The sequence below is a fragment of the Carassius auratus genome, chromosome 27, assembly GCF_003368295.1.
Source record: "Carassius auratus strain Wakin chromosome 27, ASM336829v1, whole genome shotgun sequence".
Lineage (NCBI taxonomy): Eukaryota > Metazoa > Chordata > Actinopteri > Cypriniformes > Cyprinidae > Carassius > Carassius auratus.
This window is the reverse complement of record NC_039269.1, coordinates 1,972,725-1,985,858: the sequence shown is the minus strand read 5'-3', so window position 1 is coordinate 1,985,858 and position 13,134 is coordinate 1,972,725. Positions and strand designations below refer to the sequence as shown.

The window sequence follows — 13,134 nt, the reverse complement described above, 5'->3', positions numbered from 1 at the left end:
AATACTGACAACCACCATAATAATAAAGATGGTACTGTATAAGAGAAAGCCACATGAAGTATCAAAGCTCATCACAAGTAGCTTCACCACAAGCAGAAGTATATATTAACATATAGAAGGTGCACATTTATGGAAACACAAAACACCATCATGGTAACACACGTGATACTTAAATAATGCAAAAAACTTTCATTAAGCAACAGAAGATGTAACATAAAGCTCAAATGTACATAACTGATAACAAGAACTATTTAAAAACATGATTATTTAAACAAAATACTTTCAAACGTGGAGTGTCACGCAGGGAATTCTGGGAATATCAGTTTACAGTTTTAGGGCCCTATCTTGCACCCAGCGCAATTGACTTTGTACACCGACGCATGTGTCATTCCTATTTTGCACCCGCGCAAAGCGCGCTTTTCCCTCCACCGAAGCACGTCGCTAAACTAGTGAATGAACTTGCGCTCCCTGGGCGGTTCAGCGCAAAAAAGGAGGCGTGTTCCGGCGCAAACAATCCCTGGTGCTATTTTGCTGTTCCATTAAACAATTGCGCCACTGACCAGAAAAAACCTAGTCTAAAGTCAGTGGCGCGTTGCGCGTTGTTCATTATGCTATTTTAAGGGCGCATGCTTGACCATAATGTATAGCGTGCACAACGCGCATATACTTTGCTCATGTAATCTACACAGATGCAACAGTTATTTTTGCAAATCATAAACTGTTACACTAAAAAAAAATATTAACACATGAGATGACGGAAATCATTGTGGTGTGCCACGAAGATGTGAAAAAATAGGCATAAATCTAGCTTACAAATTATTCAGGCTAATTGTAGTAATTAAGGATCAGACCTGTTTGCCCAATAGTGGCAAGACATATAGGCTATGTAAGGACATCTGACAAATATGTTTGTCCGTCAAGAACCAGGAAAAAAATCGATGAAACAATTGTGGCTATTTCCTCCCACGCCTGTTTAACCGACGCAATTTTGGGTGGGTTTCTCCCATCCCCATACAACACAACTTCTCTGTCTTTCACTGCTCTTACAAGAACATCAGTCTCCTCGGCTGTGAACCGCTCCTGGCGTGCGCCTGGTAAATACGCCATAATAATAGCAATCCATAATGGAACTTGCGCACCTGCTTTTAAAGGGAATGTTGGATGACGCTCTGATTGGTTTATTTCACGTTACGCCCAAACCACACCTATGAATAATGAAGCTACTTCAGACCAACCCACTTTAGATTTGCGCCGGGCGCAAGAGCCATTTATCCCGCCGGGAAAATAGCAACAGCGCCGAGACCCGCCCACAAACTTACTTGCGCTTCGCGCTTTGACACTTGCGTTTCAGATCGTTTAAATAGGGCCCTTAGACTGTAAATTATACATTGATTTGTTCTTTTTTTACTTCTAAAAGCTGTATAATTAACAGAATTTTACTGTAAATTTACATTAAATGATTTGTTAGATCTTTTACAGTTTTTCCCTGTATATAGTACGGGAACTTACTGTTAACCTATTATCAGTTTTTTTCCGTAGCGTTTTTACAAAATTTTACAGTTAAAATTACACTTATTTTTTACAGTGTATTCTTTGCAGTGTCTCTAAAATGGCTTTCATAAGATTTAGTCCAGCAAAGCACAGGGGTGTTTAAATGTCAGCAGCAATGTAAATTACTCATCTGCTGACAATCATTTTTAATAAAAATGAAAATGAAACCTGCACAGCCAAGCTGCACACACCGATAATTCACTTAATGAAGACACAGTACAGAAGAGTAACACTCAAACACTGAGGAAAGTGGTGTACCTGCTGACCCTGAGTGTGAGCTGTAATGAATGTGCTTGTACTGTGATGTGGTTGACCTTTGTTTGTGTGAGCTGTATAAGGAATGTGAACTATAGGGTGAGTATATCTTCTTGCTTTCCTGAAAATAGAGATACTGCAGAGAAATGAGCTCATCTGTTGGCAGCTATGTACACATCTGACCTCTTCTGCACGAACACACACACACACACAAAACAGCATTTACCTTCACAGGCATCTCCAACACATATCCACACATTCCTCCAACACAAAAAAGAAAAAAAAGAAGAAAAGAGGAAGACAGGGAAAGCAGCAGAACAATACATATGACTTTAAGCCTATGATTAGAAATCATGACTATTACACAACTTAAACATAAACACAGGTAACAGGATAATAATCACTAGCCATGTGCAAGTGACCAGAATCTTAGCTTAATTTTTAAATTTTAGTTTTTGAAAGAGGTCTCCAAGGTGAGATGTATTTGATAGAAAAGAAAGAAAAAACAACAGTATTTTTAGAATATTATTACAATATAAAATAACTTTTCTATTTATTTTTTTATTTTTATGGCAAAGCCTGATTTTCAGCAGCCATTACTCCAGTCTTCAGTGTCACATGATCCTTAAGAAATAATTCAAATATGCTAATTTCAGGAAGTTTCTGAATTATTTGATAAATATAAGAAGAAAAAATTGAAGAAAAATTCTTAATGGTAGTTGCTTGTCGGGTGCAGGACCACTTTTTTCTTTTTATCTCAAAATGATGTAGTTATGCCATCCTCCATCAGGTGACAACACTTGTTCACAGTGGCACTGAAGCTCTTGGTCACCTCAGAATGTTTATTAATTAAACAGAATCAGCCTTGACAGTTTATTTTCCAGCAGAAATTCACTGTAAACTGAAATGAGCTGCATGATCACACTGTGGTCTAATGTTGAGCTGCATTATAGCTGATCCAAGTTCGTCATAATTAATGATTTTATCAACATTGACAATTATTATTGAACTAAACTATATTAACAATCAACTGATAGTGTTGCCTTCCATAGAGCTGCTTATAGCTGAATTGAACTTGTTTCACAATTAATTAACTTTACACAGCTATTGGACTCAAATGGAATAAAATAAAACTGTATACAACTTTTTTAAGATTTACTTTACAGCATAATTTGAATTTATCTCATATTTGAATAACCATTGATTCTTAATATCAGTGTGAAGCTGCTTTGGAACATTCAGTATTGCATAAAGCACTACAGAATATAGAAATATGAATATAGAAATATGAGATGACTATGTATGGCCTGTTTCAGAAAGAACAAAGTAATTTTACACAATTTTATTTTAATGACTACTTGTAGTAGAAACAAATGATGATTTAAAATAATAGGGAAGAGGCCAGAAACATCACAAGCTGGCTTTTGTGGAACTATCAAAAGTAGACTAAAAATCATAACAATAAATCTTACACTTATGATATTCATAAATAAAATAGCTTCAAGGAAAAATAATTTGTGCAGCACATCAAAAATAGAAAGAGTGTCAATTACCTGAAAAAAAAAATAATTCCACTGAGGACAGCTTCATTGATTATAATGGGAGCATGCCTCCTTATATCAGACAGACTTGACTGTAAGTTGCTTTTGATGAATATTTGTGTGTGCGATAGAGAAAGAGAACACACTGAAAGTGAAAGATGTGTAGCAGTGAAATATTCAGCAAGATTTAATGAGACTGATATTTACTCATCTGCTTAACTATTAGTCTAATAATAAGAAACTGAGCAATTCCAAGAGGGTCCTCGTACCCCGGTGCTCGGGCCCTAATGAAGAGAACTAAATATATCTCACATTATTTCATCACACACACTTCCACAAGCTCAGTAGAGAGTGTGATAATACTTATTCTCTCTTGCTGTGTCATATCATAGCATATTTTCTCTCTTACTCTCGCTCTCTGTCTTGCTCACATAAGTGGAGGCACTTCTGGATGGTCCACAAAGTCCTTTGACACAGGCCTCTCCTCAATGCCACAGCGCTGGTGAGGCTGCGAGAGCTGCAGGGGCTTGTGGGAAGACTCCTTTCCTTTGGGAACAATGTTGGCCAGACGCCCAGCCAGACCCGGATCCACCTCCAATAATTCACGCCCTGGCACTGGCCTGCAGAGAGACAGATCTGACTGAGATTGCTGTTTTGTTTAAGTAATTTATTAGTCTATAACGCTAGTCTAACTGTTCAGTCAGCACAATCTCTGCAAAATCAAAGTCGGTTTCTCTCACCTGCTCTTTGCCAAATCACATCCACCACAAAGATGCACCCTACATTTCTGAATAAATCTTACTGCGTTCTTACTGTGCATGATTCATCCGTGAATTACTTACTTACTTTTATATTAACAATAAAATATGCATAATTACATGCAAGTAGCCCTAAGCCGAACCCTAGTCCTAACCCTAACCAAATAGTAAGTACATGTAGTTAATTAATATTACTCAGTACTTAAATGTATAATTACACTGTAACAATAAAACCTTAAAATAAAAAGAAATGCAGAATTAAAATTTCCTTTTAATCTTTAAACATTTAAAATACTTTTCATGACAAACATGCAGTATGGGCAGAAAAAAATAATGAATAAGGAATTTTTTATAGCTGGTCATTACCACAAAATATAGACATTAAGACAATGTGATCAGGACCTCAAGTAAATTTTGTATCACCCTAAAGGGATTTATTCTGTGGTAACAACTGATGCACTGCATATCCTGCATATCATACGGTTGTGTAAATAATAATTAATAAATATAGGTTCCTGAAATATTGATCTAAGTTAAAAATTATTTCATTATTTGGAAATACAGACACAGTAGAGTAATTCAATGATAGATATAAAACTATTACAGCTATGTGCAATAGGAACTGCCCAGGGCTGTGTTTCCCTAGCATAAGTAGACCGTACAACCACTGCATCTAATGCTTAGGAAAATGCAGCCCAGGACAATGGTCAGTTATACAGTTTCGTGGTCATTATACAGGAAACCAACATTTAATAACTATTTATTACCATTTGTGCAGTCTTTATGATTCAATAAAATCCAGTTAAATACATAAAAATCCTGCTATTATTTTCTGCTAAGTATTCTATTTCCCTTAGAAATGCATCATGTAGTAAAAATGCTGTTTTCATTCAATCTAATAGTTAATATGTAACCAGACCAGTGGTTCTCAGGTAGGGGGGCTCAGCAGCAAACTACCAAGGGAGGAGGGGTGCAGGATGACTTTAAATTATTAATATTATCTTACTAATGATTATTATCTAATCATACATAGATTAAGAAAGCTCTTGGATTTCATTAGAACTTTCTTAATTTTTGCTCTGAAGATGAACAAAGGTCTTAAAGGTTTGGAACAATATAAGGGTGAATAATTAATGATAGAATTTTCATTTTTGAGTGATCTATCCCTTTACATGATAGCTAACTGTGGTTAATTCCCATTGAACAATGTTACCTAATCTGTTACCTAAAAGTGGTATTCTCCTGTACACAATTACAGTACAAAGTCACAAAGTAGAAGTTAATCACCTACATGTATGTGCAATAATTCTTTTTATTTATTTGTCATTTCATCAGCAGCTGTTTGCTTAAACTCCCTAATTCATCTATTTAATGGCTCATTAGGGATCGTCAGTGTAGATTAAGAAAGTAAAAGCGAATGGAAAGCATGTTCAGTCATTGTCTGACAAGCACGAAGCAGTGAGGTAAGCTGATAAATGTCTATTAATCCACTGCTGCTCTCCACAATCATCATGGTGTACCACAGGCCTCCCCAAAAGAACAGTGGTCCAGGCGCTGCAGCTTTCTGCCTCTAACACAGAAACACTAATTGGCCAGCCCCACCTGTTAGCAGATATATCAGCCCTGACATCCTGTAGACTCAAACCGAAATGCTTGTGACCAACACACAGCAGGGCTTTATTTAGACTTTGTGCTAGGATGGGAATCGAATGATTTCTGGTGAACTCTTTGACTACACAATAAAACTAATAGCATATTATTTATAGTACAGTATCAGAGTCACTCTTTTTATTTCTGCTTCAGTCTCTCTCATGCTTTAAGAATAAATCGCAAAAAATTTCATTAGCGCGACAGCTGAAACCAGATTGGACTCTGAATTACTGATAGCGTGCGATTTTAATGTACCTTACGAGCCAATCAGTGCCTCAGTGGGAACGTTATCACACACACAGATGATTTACAGAAAGTGCTCTGATTTCCTCAGGGGCAGGTACACAAACGCAGGTGCGTTATAGTGTGTGTCTGTGTGTGTGTGTGTTGGACCTGAGGGTCTCAGTAAATAATATCACAAACATGCATGTGTGTGTGTGTGTATATAAGAGCAAGTGCATCTGACCTCCCAGTGTGTCAGGAGGTCAAAAGTAATCAGGTTCAGATGATGTCATCCATCAGGATGGAGTCAGGGCAGAAGATTATGTGTTTGTGAGCGGAATGACAGTAACTGGTTTATTTGCATCTTATTTGCATTTTTATTAGGTCTTTAATGTTATACCCCAGTGTTCACTTACCAAGCTGATAAACCGACTGAAGGACACACCGAGAAACACAGTTGCACAATGGAATAAAACCTCAACAAACTAATTCCACAGTCACACGGGTTAATGCAAACATGCATTAAGACCTATTAGAGGTGCCTGCACACACACAAGGGATCTTGATCAGTGTGAAAGTGACCGCACAAAACCTCCCGCTGTAATTTGCAGAGAGAAAACGAGAGAAAGGGAGAGCGGTATATAACGAGAGATCAATTATAAAGCAGAAAAGCTTATGTGTTTATATACTGCAATTTAGTCTTTTAGCAAAGTTAGCTCCATAGCCACTTCCCTAATAAGAAGCTCATTGTCCCTGGAGTGACCTGCAATTGAGTGTTTTGCTCAAGGACACAACTTCGATTTTTTTGTCAACTTGAATGGATAGTTCACCCAGAAATTAAAGTAATGTCACCATCTTACTCAACCTCGTGTCATTTGAATGCAATTATTATATAAAATAATTCTTCTTTTTTTCCTTGGAATACAAAAGATATTTAGCAGAATTCTGATTTGTATTTTGTGAAGCAGGATTTAAAACTAACCCAGACCCTGACCGGGGCAACATTTATGAGTGGTATCAGTAGGATCATAATAACACTGTTAAGACATGAATAAATGTGGATGTATGAACATGTTCACATTGGCAGGCAGTTGAACTGAATTACCTGGTCTCTTTCTTGGTATTCTGGTTACTGGTAACACTGGCCGGCCTGGCAGTGGGTTTCTTTAGTTTAATCTCTCCATGTGCCTACAAAAAATGCAAATATATGATAACAGGTTTAAGGTTAATGTTTTACAGTCTAGGTTTGTGTGAAAAAAAATGAATTGCAATTTAATAGGTAACTCTACTCCACTTTCAGAAAGCAATTATACAGCATATTTAGTTTGTTAGGTTCCCATTCCAGTTTCACTGCACTTTAAGTAGGTAACTGACATACATAAACACTTTTTTTTTACATTATTAAATGAAAATGTAAACTATATTAAAAATAGAAACCAGTCATCTTAAATTTAGCTGTGTTGAGCTCAAAAGAACCTCAAATGTTTAAACAGTAGTGTACCTTAATGTATAAGAAAATTATATTTTAAGTGTTGTAAATCCCCAACATTTCTTTCACATTTAGTGTCATTTTAAATAATATTTCTGACATCAGTTATTTATTGTAAAATATCTGGTGGCATGGCAAATTAATTGTTTAAATATACAAGTTTCCTTGCAGCATTATTACAATTTGATAATAAAAGCCTATGCATAAAAAACAAGAAAATACTTTTAAAAAAATAGTTTTTGGTGAAGCACAGCATGTCAGACTGCAGGACATGTCAAATTTCAGAAAGTACTTCACATTTTATGGCACAGTTATTTTGAAAGGAATGATTTTACCAGATATTATATTTAATAAGATTTCTCTTGATGACATTCATTCTGCACATACAATAATCAGTTATTTTATTTGTCAAATGCAAGCTGATATTTGACTTTTTCTGAGTTTGGATTCATTACACATCATAGTCAATGGAATGAAAACTGTGTTCAAAGACATCAGTAGGGTGTTTGAAAGGTGTGTTTCAGGTGTAGTGAGCTCTACCAGAGGCAAGATGAGGAGCAGGTGGCCGGTGGTTTGGGATCTCTGTGCTGTGCTGCTGTCGGGTTTCACTTCTGCAGGCAAAACCAGCTGGAATACCTGCGCACACACACACACTTTAATTAATGTGGGGTTTCAAACACTTGCCACTGTAAAAGTGATCTACAGTATCTCTAGTCATAAACGCATATCCATCAATACTGAGATCAGTCGTACACACATGCATGAACATCTGTCGTGTGGTGAGGCAAGAACAGTTACTTGTGCTGGTCTGCGGCAGATTCGTGAGCAAATGATGCAGAATAAAGAGTGTAGATTTACTGCTGGGTAATCAGATTTAAAGGTCAAACTCATCAGATGAACGAGAGAGAGAGAGAGAGAGAGAGAGAGAGAGAGAGATGGATAGTCTACCTTTCTTTTGACGGTCACTCTCACATATGTTGGCTGAACATCCACATCCAGCAGTGAGGTGTCCATATGCCTATGGCACAGAAGAGACCAATGTGAGAGTGGATGCTGTTAGGAGAGAAGTTACTAAATGACATCCAAATACACTCAAAGAAAGAAAGTATACTGCTAAATCATGACTTGATCATTTTGTGCCGAGGACAAGAGCCAGCGTGAGTGAGTGTGTCTGTACCTGTAAACATGTAAATCCAAAAGCATGCAGTTGTTCTCATCCTCAGTGAGACTGAAGTCAAACCTTTGAGGTAGAGATCACATTCAATTAATATTTCCAAACTCAAGCTGGTACTGTAGTGTTTGAGTATGTATCTCTGTTTGGAGTGAGGTAGTGTTGATGAATGATAAATACTGCATCTCTCCTGTGACCTAGTTTAGCCATAATATGTCTTGCTAGCCCTAGTATCATGTAATCAGACTTTTCACTGTTGGCATAAATTCTGGTCCACTTTGCATATTATTCTGCCCATACTCTCAGAAAAAAAGGTACAACTGTCAATGGGTGGTACCCCTTCAAAAGGAACAAAAATGTACACATTAGATACTAATATTTACCTTTAAGGTACTAAGATGTACTGTACCATTAAGTGGTAAATAGTGAACAAAGATGTACCTTTAGTTTTTCTGTTTACTTGTGTTTATTTTAGTTTACTGTTCCAATGACCGCTTTGTATCTTTATTGGATAAGTAATTTGTTTGCATTGCCTCATTGAATTTTGAGCTCATGCCTGTTCTTGAACATATGAATTTTGAATTTGTTTCTATGAATTTCTAGGGTTTCCATTGTTCCTTTTGGATGGTGGATTCTGGGCTTGTCCTTTTCCTTACAATTTAAAATGTGAGAGCTGGCTTCTGACTGCAACTCAATTTATTGTAGCCAGGTTTTTTTTTTCGTCTGTCCACCACAACACAAAATCATGTTCATAAGGTATCAAATTTTGCCTTAGAGTTTGTGACTAACAAGGTTTGTGGGAACAGAACAACGGAACAATATCCAATGCTTTTGTTTTTGGTTTTTGAGAAAATAATCAGCAAATGGCTACACAGGAGTGGTGTGTGTATGTGCGTTTTTGTGCATGTACTTGGGCTCGTTGACGTTCATCACTCGTCCATCTGCAGTGATCAGAGTTCTGAGGGTTTTGTTTTTAGGCTTCTCTCTGTACAAACACAGAATTGACTGCTGTAAGTGAAGCTGTTTACACAAGCTGTTTGTCTTTCTCTCCTTTATCTCATCAAAAATTTTAAAGATTAAGAAGTGGGCATCACAGGAGTATTTAGATGTAGATACCATTACAGTGATTTCAGTCCTCTTTTTCTTAGTTGGCAAGTACCTCTCTTTCTCTTTGGACCTCCTCTTGTCCTCCAGATGGCGATGGGCCTCTAGTCGGGATTCTGGAGTGAATGGGCATGGCTTTTCCCAAAATTCCTTCTCTTTATCTTCAGAATCTGTGTGAGCCTTGGAGCTTGATTCTGGATTCTGATGGGACCCATTCTGGTTCTCAGAGAGCAATCTGTGTGAAATAATCATCACAGTTATGGCTTTTCAAAGGAAAAATGCATAAGTCTGGTTTAAAGCTGATAACCCTCTTTTTTATGATACACCTTATGTTCATATTCACAGAAATGTCATCAAAATAAATTATTAAAAAAAATTGTGAATGTAGTTTTCAAGAACCTTCAAAAAGCTTTTCAAAAGGGAGTTTTGTGGTAAATCAGTATAAAACCTTTGTGTAAAACCTGTGTAAAAAGGATCAGTTTCAGGGTACAATCTGTTAAAGTTCATCTAATGCAACCCAAATTGTCTTTCAGCTCTCTTATTTCAGTTATTCAGACTTCAGCTACCTTAAAAGACACTCACTGATTTATTTGAGGATCCTCCTGCTTTTCTGTTGTCTCCTTCAAACCACTCCTTTTCTGTTCCTCTCTTTTCTCTATATAATCCACCTCCTGTTCTAAAACACGTCTCCTCACTGCATCCAGTTCCTGCAGGGCCTGAATACGCTCTCCTCGCCCAATTTCTTTCCCATCCAACCACTGCAAAGCACAAAAGACAATCGTTCATAAATAGCACAAGGCTAAAAATGTATCTCTATGTGTGTGTCATAGTGCAGTACCTGTATTTGAGGCAGACATGCAAGCACATACTGTCTGTATCCATGAAATTCAGTACAGGGGTTTCCCACCAGGTAGAGCTCTCTGAGATGAAGGTTCTGCTTCAGAGACTCTACACTGCTCAGCTTACCCACAAAATTCACTGTCAAGTCTAGTTTCTGTAAGCTCTCACAGCCTACACACAAAAATACATATATACAAGTGCTGGTCATATAATTAGAATATCATCAAAAAGTTGATTTATTTCAATAATTCCGTTCAAAAAGTGAAAACTTTTTTTTTCAAACAAATTACTAAAAACCATATAGACATGTTAAAAAAAATGCATAGAAACTAACAAAATTACCAAAGCTTACCAAATAAACAAATAACTTGTAATATACAAATGTATAATATAATATCTGGTTCTGTGAAAAGGTTTATCACAATTTGTTTGCAGATGACGCTACCACTTTTAAGTTTTTTTTTCTTCTTATATACCTATGTTTAATGTTATCCAAAGCAAGTAACAAAAAAGAGGCATCACAGGCAATTTAGCATATTAAATCAATAATAATATATTTATATCATATATACATATACTTTTACATAAAAATGTAAGAAATAAAAAACTGAAACAGTTGGTAATATGTTCATATGCAATGGAAAAATGAAATGAAATGTATTAATACAATCACCTTCTAAATTCTCGATGACTTCTATGTTGTTCAGTGCCAGATTTAGATACTCCAGCTTCTTTAGTCTGCCCACATTTTCTGCATAAACAGAATTAATTAAAAGCAATATAAATGTCCATGCATTTATTTGTTGTTTTTCCACTGATATGTACAGGAATGTCTGCTTAAGTTACCTATCTTAGGGATGAGATTGTTCTGTAAGTAGAGGATTTTGAGGTCTCTGCACCACTTGTCGATATGCTCGATCCTCTCGATGTCCTGCTGATGGAGGGAAACCTCCTCCAGGGAGAAGATCTCCCCATTATTGTGTTCTGCTCTGCGGCGGATCAGATCCTCACTGACTGATCACAAAACGAGGAAGAGAGAGGATACGTTTACCACCAGCTAAACCGCAAGACAATTTAGACTTTTTGTATAAAACAGTTTATTTGAGAGGAATTATCATTTATATACAGAGTCATACAACAACCGCTTTATTATAGGAGTATATTAAAATTATTTTTATATTAGAAACAAAACACTTACTGCGGACCATGACTTGCGGACCATGACTTGCTAGCGTCCGTGTGTTATGCGTTGCTATAGAAACGTGCACGCTGTGGAAACTCGTGCTTGTGTTTTTTAGGACTTTTTTTAGTTTTTTGAACGTATATTCCAGCGAAGCAAAACACCAGAACTGGAAAATGATTCGGTATTTATTCCGACAAGAACAGTCTTAATCTTAACTAGAACGATGCAATCATGACATACGAATTAACAACCAGTAAAACGGCTTTTTTTAATCAACAAAACAGAAGCATTTTTGCGCTCTAGTTGCTCTGTTTATATTCAAGTTGCAACTCTGCCATCTAGCTGTCAATGTGAACAATAACAGTCAAAGAAAAACCAAAATTTTCCAATATTTAGGAATATTATATATATATATATTATATATATATATATATATATATATATATATATATATATATATATATGTTAATAAATGTTTTATAGTTTGGGACATCGCTGTTGGTTGTGGGTTTGAGTCGCGGGCTGGCAATACCATGAGTGAGGTGCCCTTGAGCAAGGCACCGAACCCCCAACTGCACCCCGGCAACGGCATTATAAATGGCTTCCCACTGCTCCAGGTGTGTGCACTTTTGATTTGTTAAATGCAGAGCATGAATTCTGAGTATGGGTCACCATACTTGGCTGTATATCATGTCACTTTCACTCACAATTTTTCACTAACATGTGGCTGTGTAGCGGCCTGCTTGTGGACCACTGCCAACATTCCATGCAGCATGTGGGCCACATGAGGAATGTGGGGAAGAGCAGGGTTAGAATTAAAATCAAATGTGGCCCACATTAGGGCCAGTTTTGGTTTATATGGTTGGGTTACATGCAGCAATGCTAAGGCTTACTTGAGACCCAAATCTGTCAAACAAAACCGGACCGCCCAAATGCTGTTATTTCACACAGAATGTGGGCCAGCACAAAGTGTTGGATCTGGGCCAGAATTAAAATAAATGCGGCCAAATTGGTTTATTCAAATTTGGGCCTTCCTTTTGACTTGCTTATGGCCCAAATCTGGCAAACAGGAGCAGACTACCCAACTGCCACTATTCTTCACAGTATGTGGGTCAGGGCAAGGTATTGGATCCTGGCCTGAATTAAAATTAATGTGGCCCAGACCAATTCTGCTTTATTTGGTTTATTAACGGCTGACATTGGGCCTTCTTTTGGCTTGCTTGTGGCCCAAATCTGGCAAACAGGAGCAGACTACCCAGTTTCCATTATTTCACGCGGTATGTGGGCCAGATGATAGTGGCAGGTGTGGGCCTGATCTGGGCCTCAGAAATGTTGCTATCTGAGAAAGCACGTGCTGCATTGTATGCATT

At 37.1% G+C, this 13,134-nt stretch overlaps 2 protein-coding genes across 3 annotated transcripts in view; both read right to left on the bottom strand.

The window, feature by feature from the left end:
* Nucleotides 1–1,588: 1,588 nt before the first annotated feature.
* LOC113045046 (protein tilB homolog) lies at nt 1,589–12,094 on the bottom strand. Of its 2 annotated transcripts, XM_026205167.1 has the most exons (13): nt 11,780–12,094; nt 11,428–11,595; nt 11,255–11,332; nt 10,580–10,752; nt 10,324–10,499; nt 9,797–9,976; nt 9,548–9,622; nt 8,644–8,706; nt 8,415–8,484; nt 8,007–8,102; nt 7,083–7,165; nt 3,757–3,967; nt 1,589–3,631 (listed from the first exon to the last, which is right to left on the bottom strand). In XM_026205167.1, the coding sequence occupies exons 1-12, from the start codon at nt 11,787–11,789 to the stop codon at nt 3,775–3,777; spliced, it is 1,365 nt and encodes a 454-aa protein (XP_026060952.1). In that variant the 5' UTR covers nt 11,790–12,094; the 3' UTR covers nt 1,589–3,631; nt 3,757–3,774. The 2 variants fall into 2 exon arrangements, with proteins under 2 accessions (XP_026060952.1, XP_026060951.1); XM_026205166.1 differs by having other exon boundaries at nt 1,589–3,967.
* An 8-nt stretch (nt 12,095–12,102) lies between these two features.
* The window catches only part of LOC113046228 (guanylate-binding protein 1-like), a 16,197-nt gene continuing 15,165 nt past the window's right edge, over nt 12,103–13,134 (bottom strand). Inside the window, exon 12 of the mRNA XM_026207172.1 lies at nt 12,103–12,106. Within this exon, the coding sequence (XP_026062957.1) occupies nt 12,103–12,106 (4 nt within the window). The remainder of the gene's footprint in view (nt 12,107–13,134) is intronic.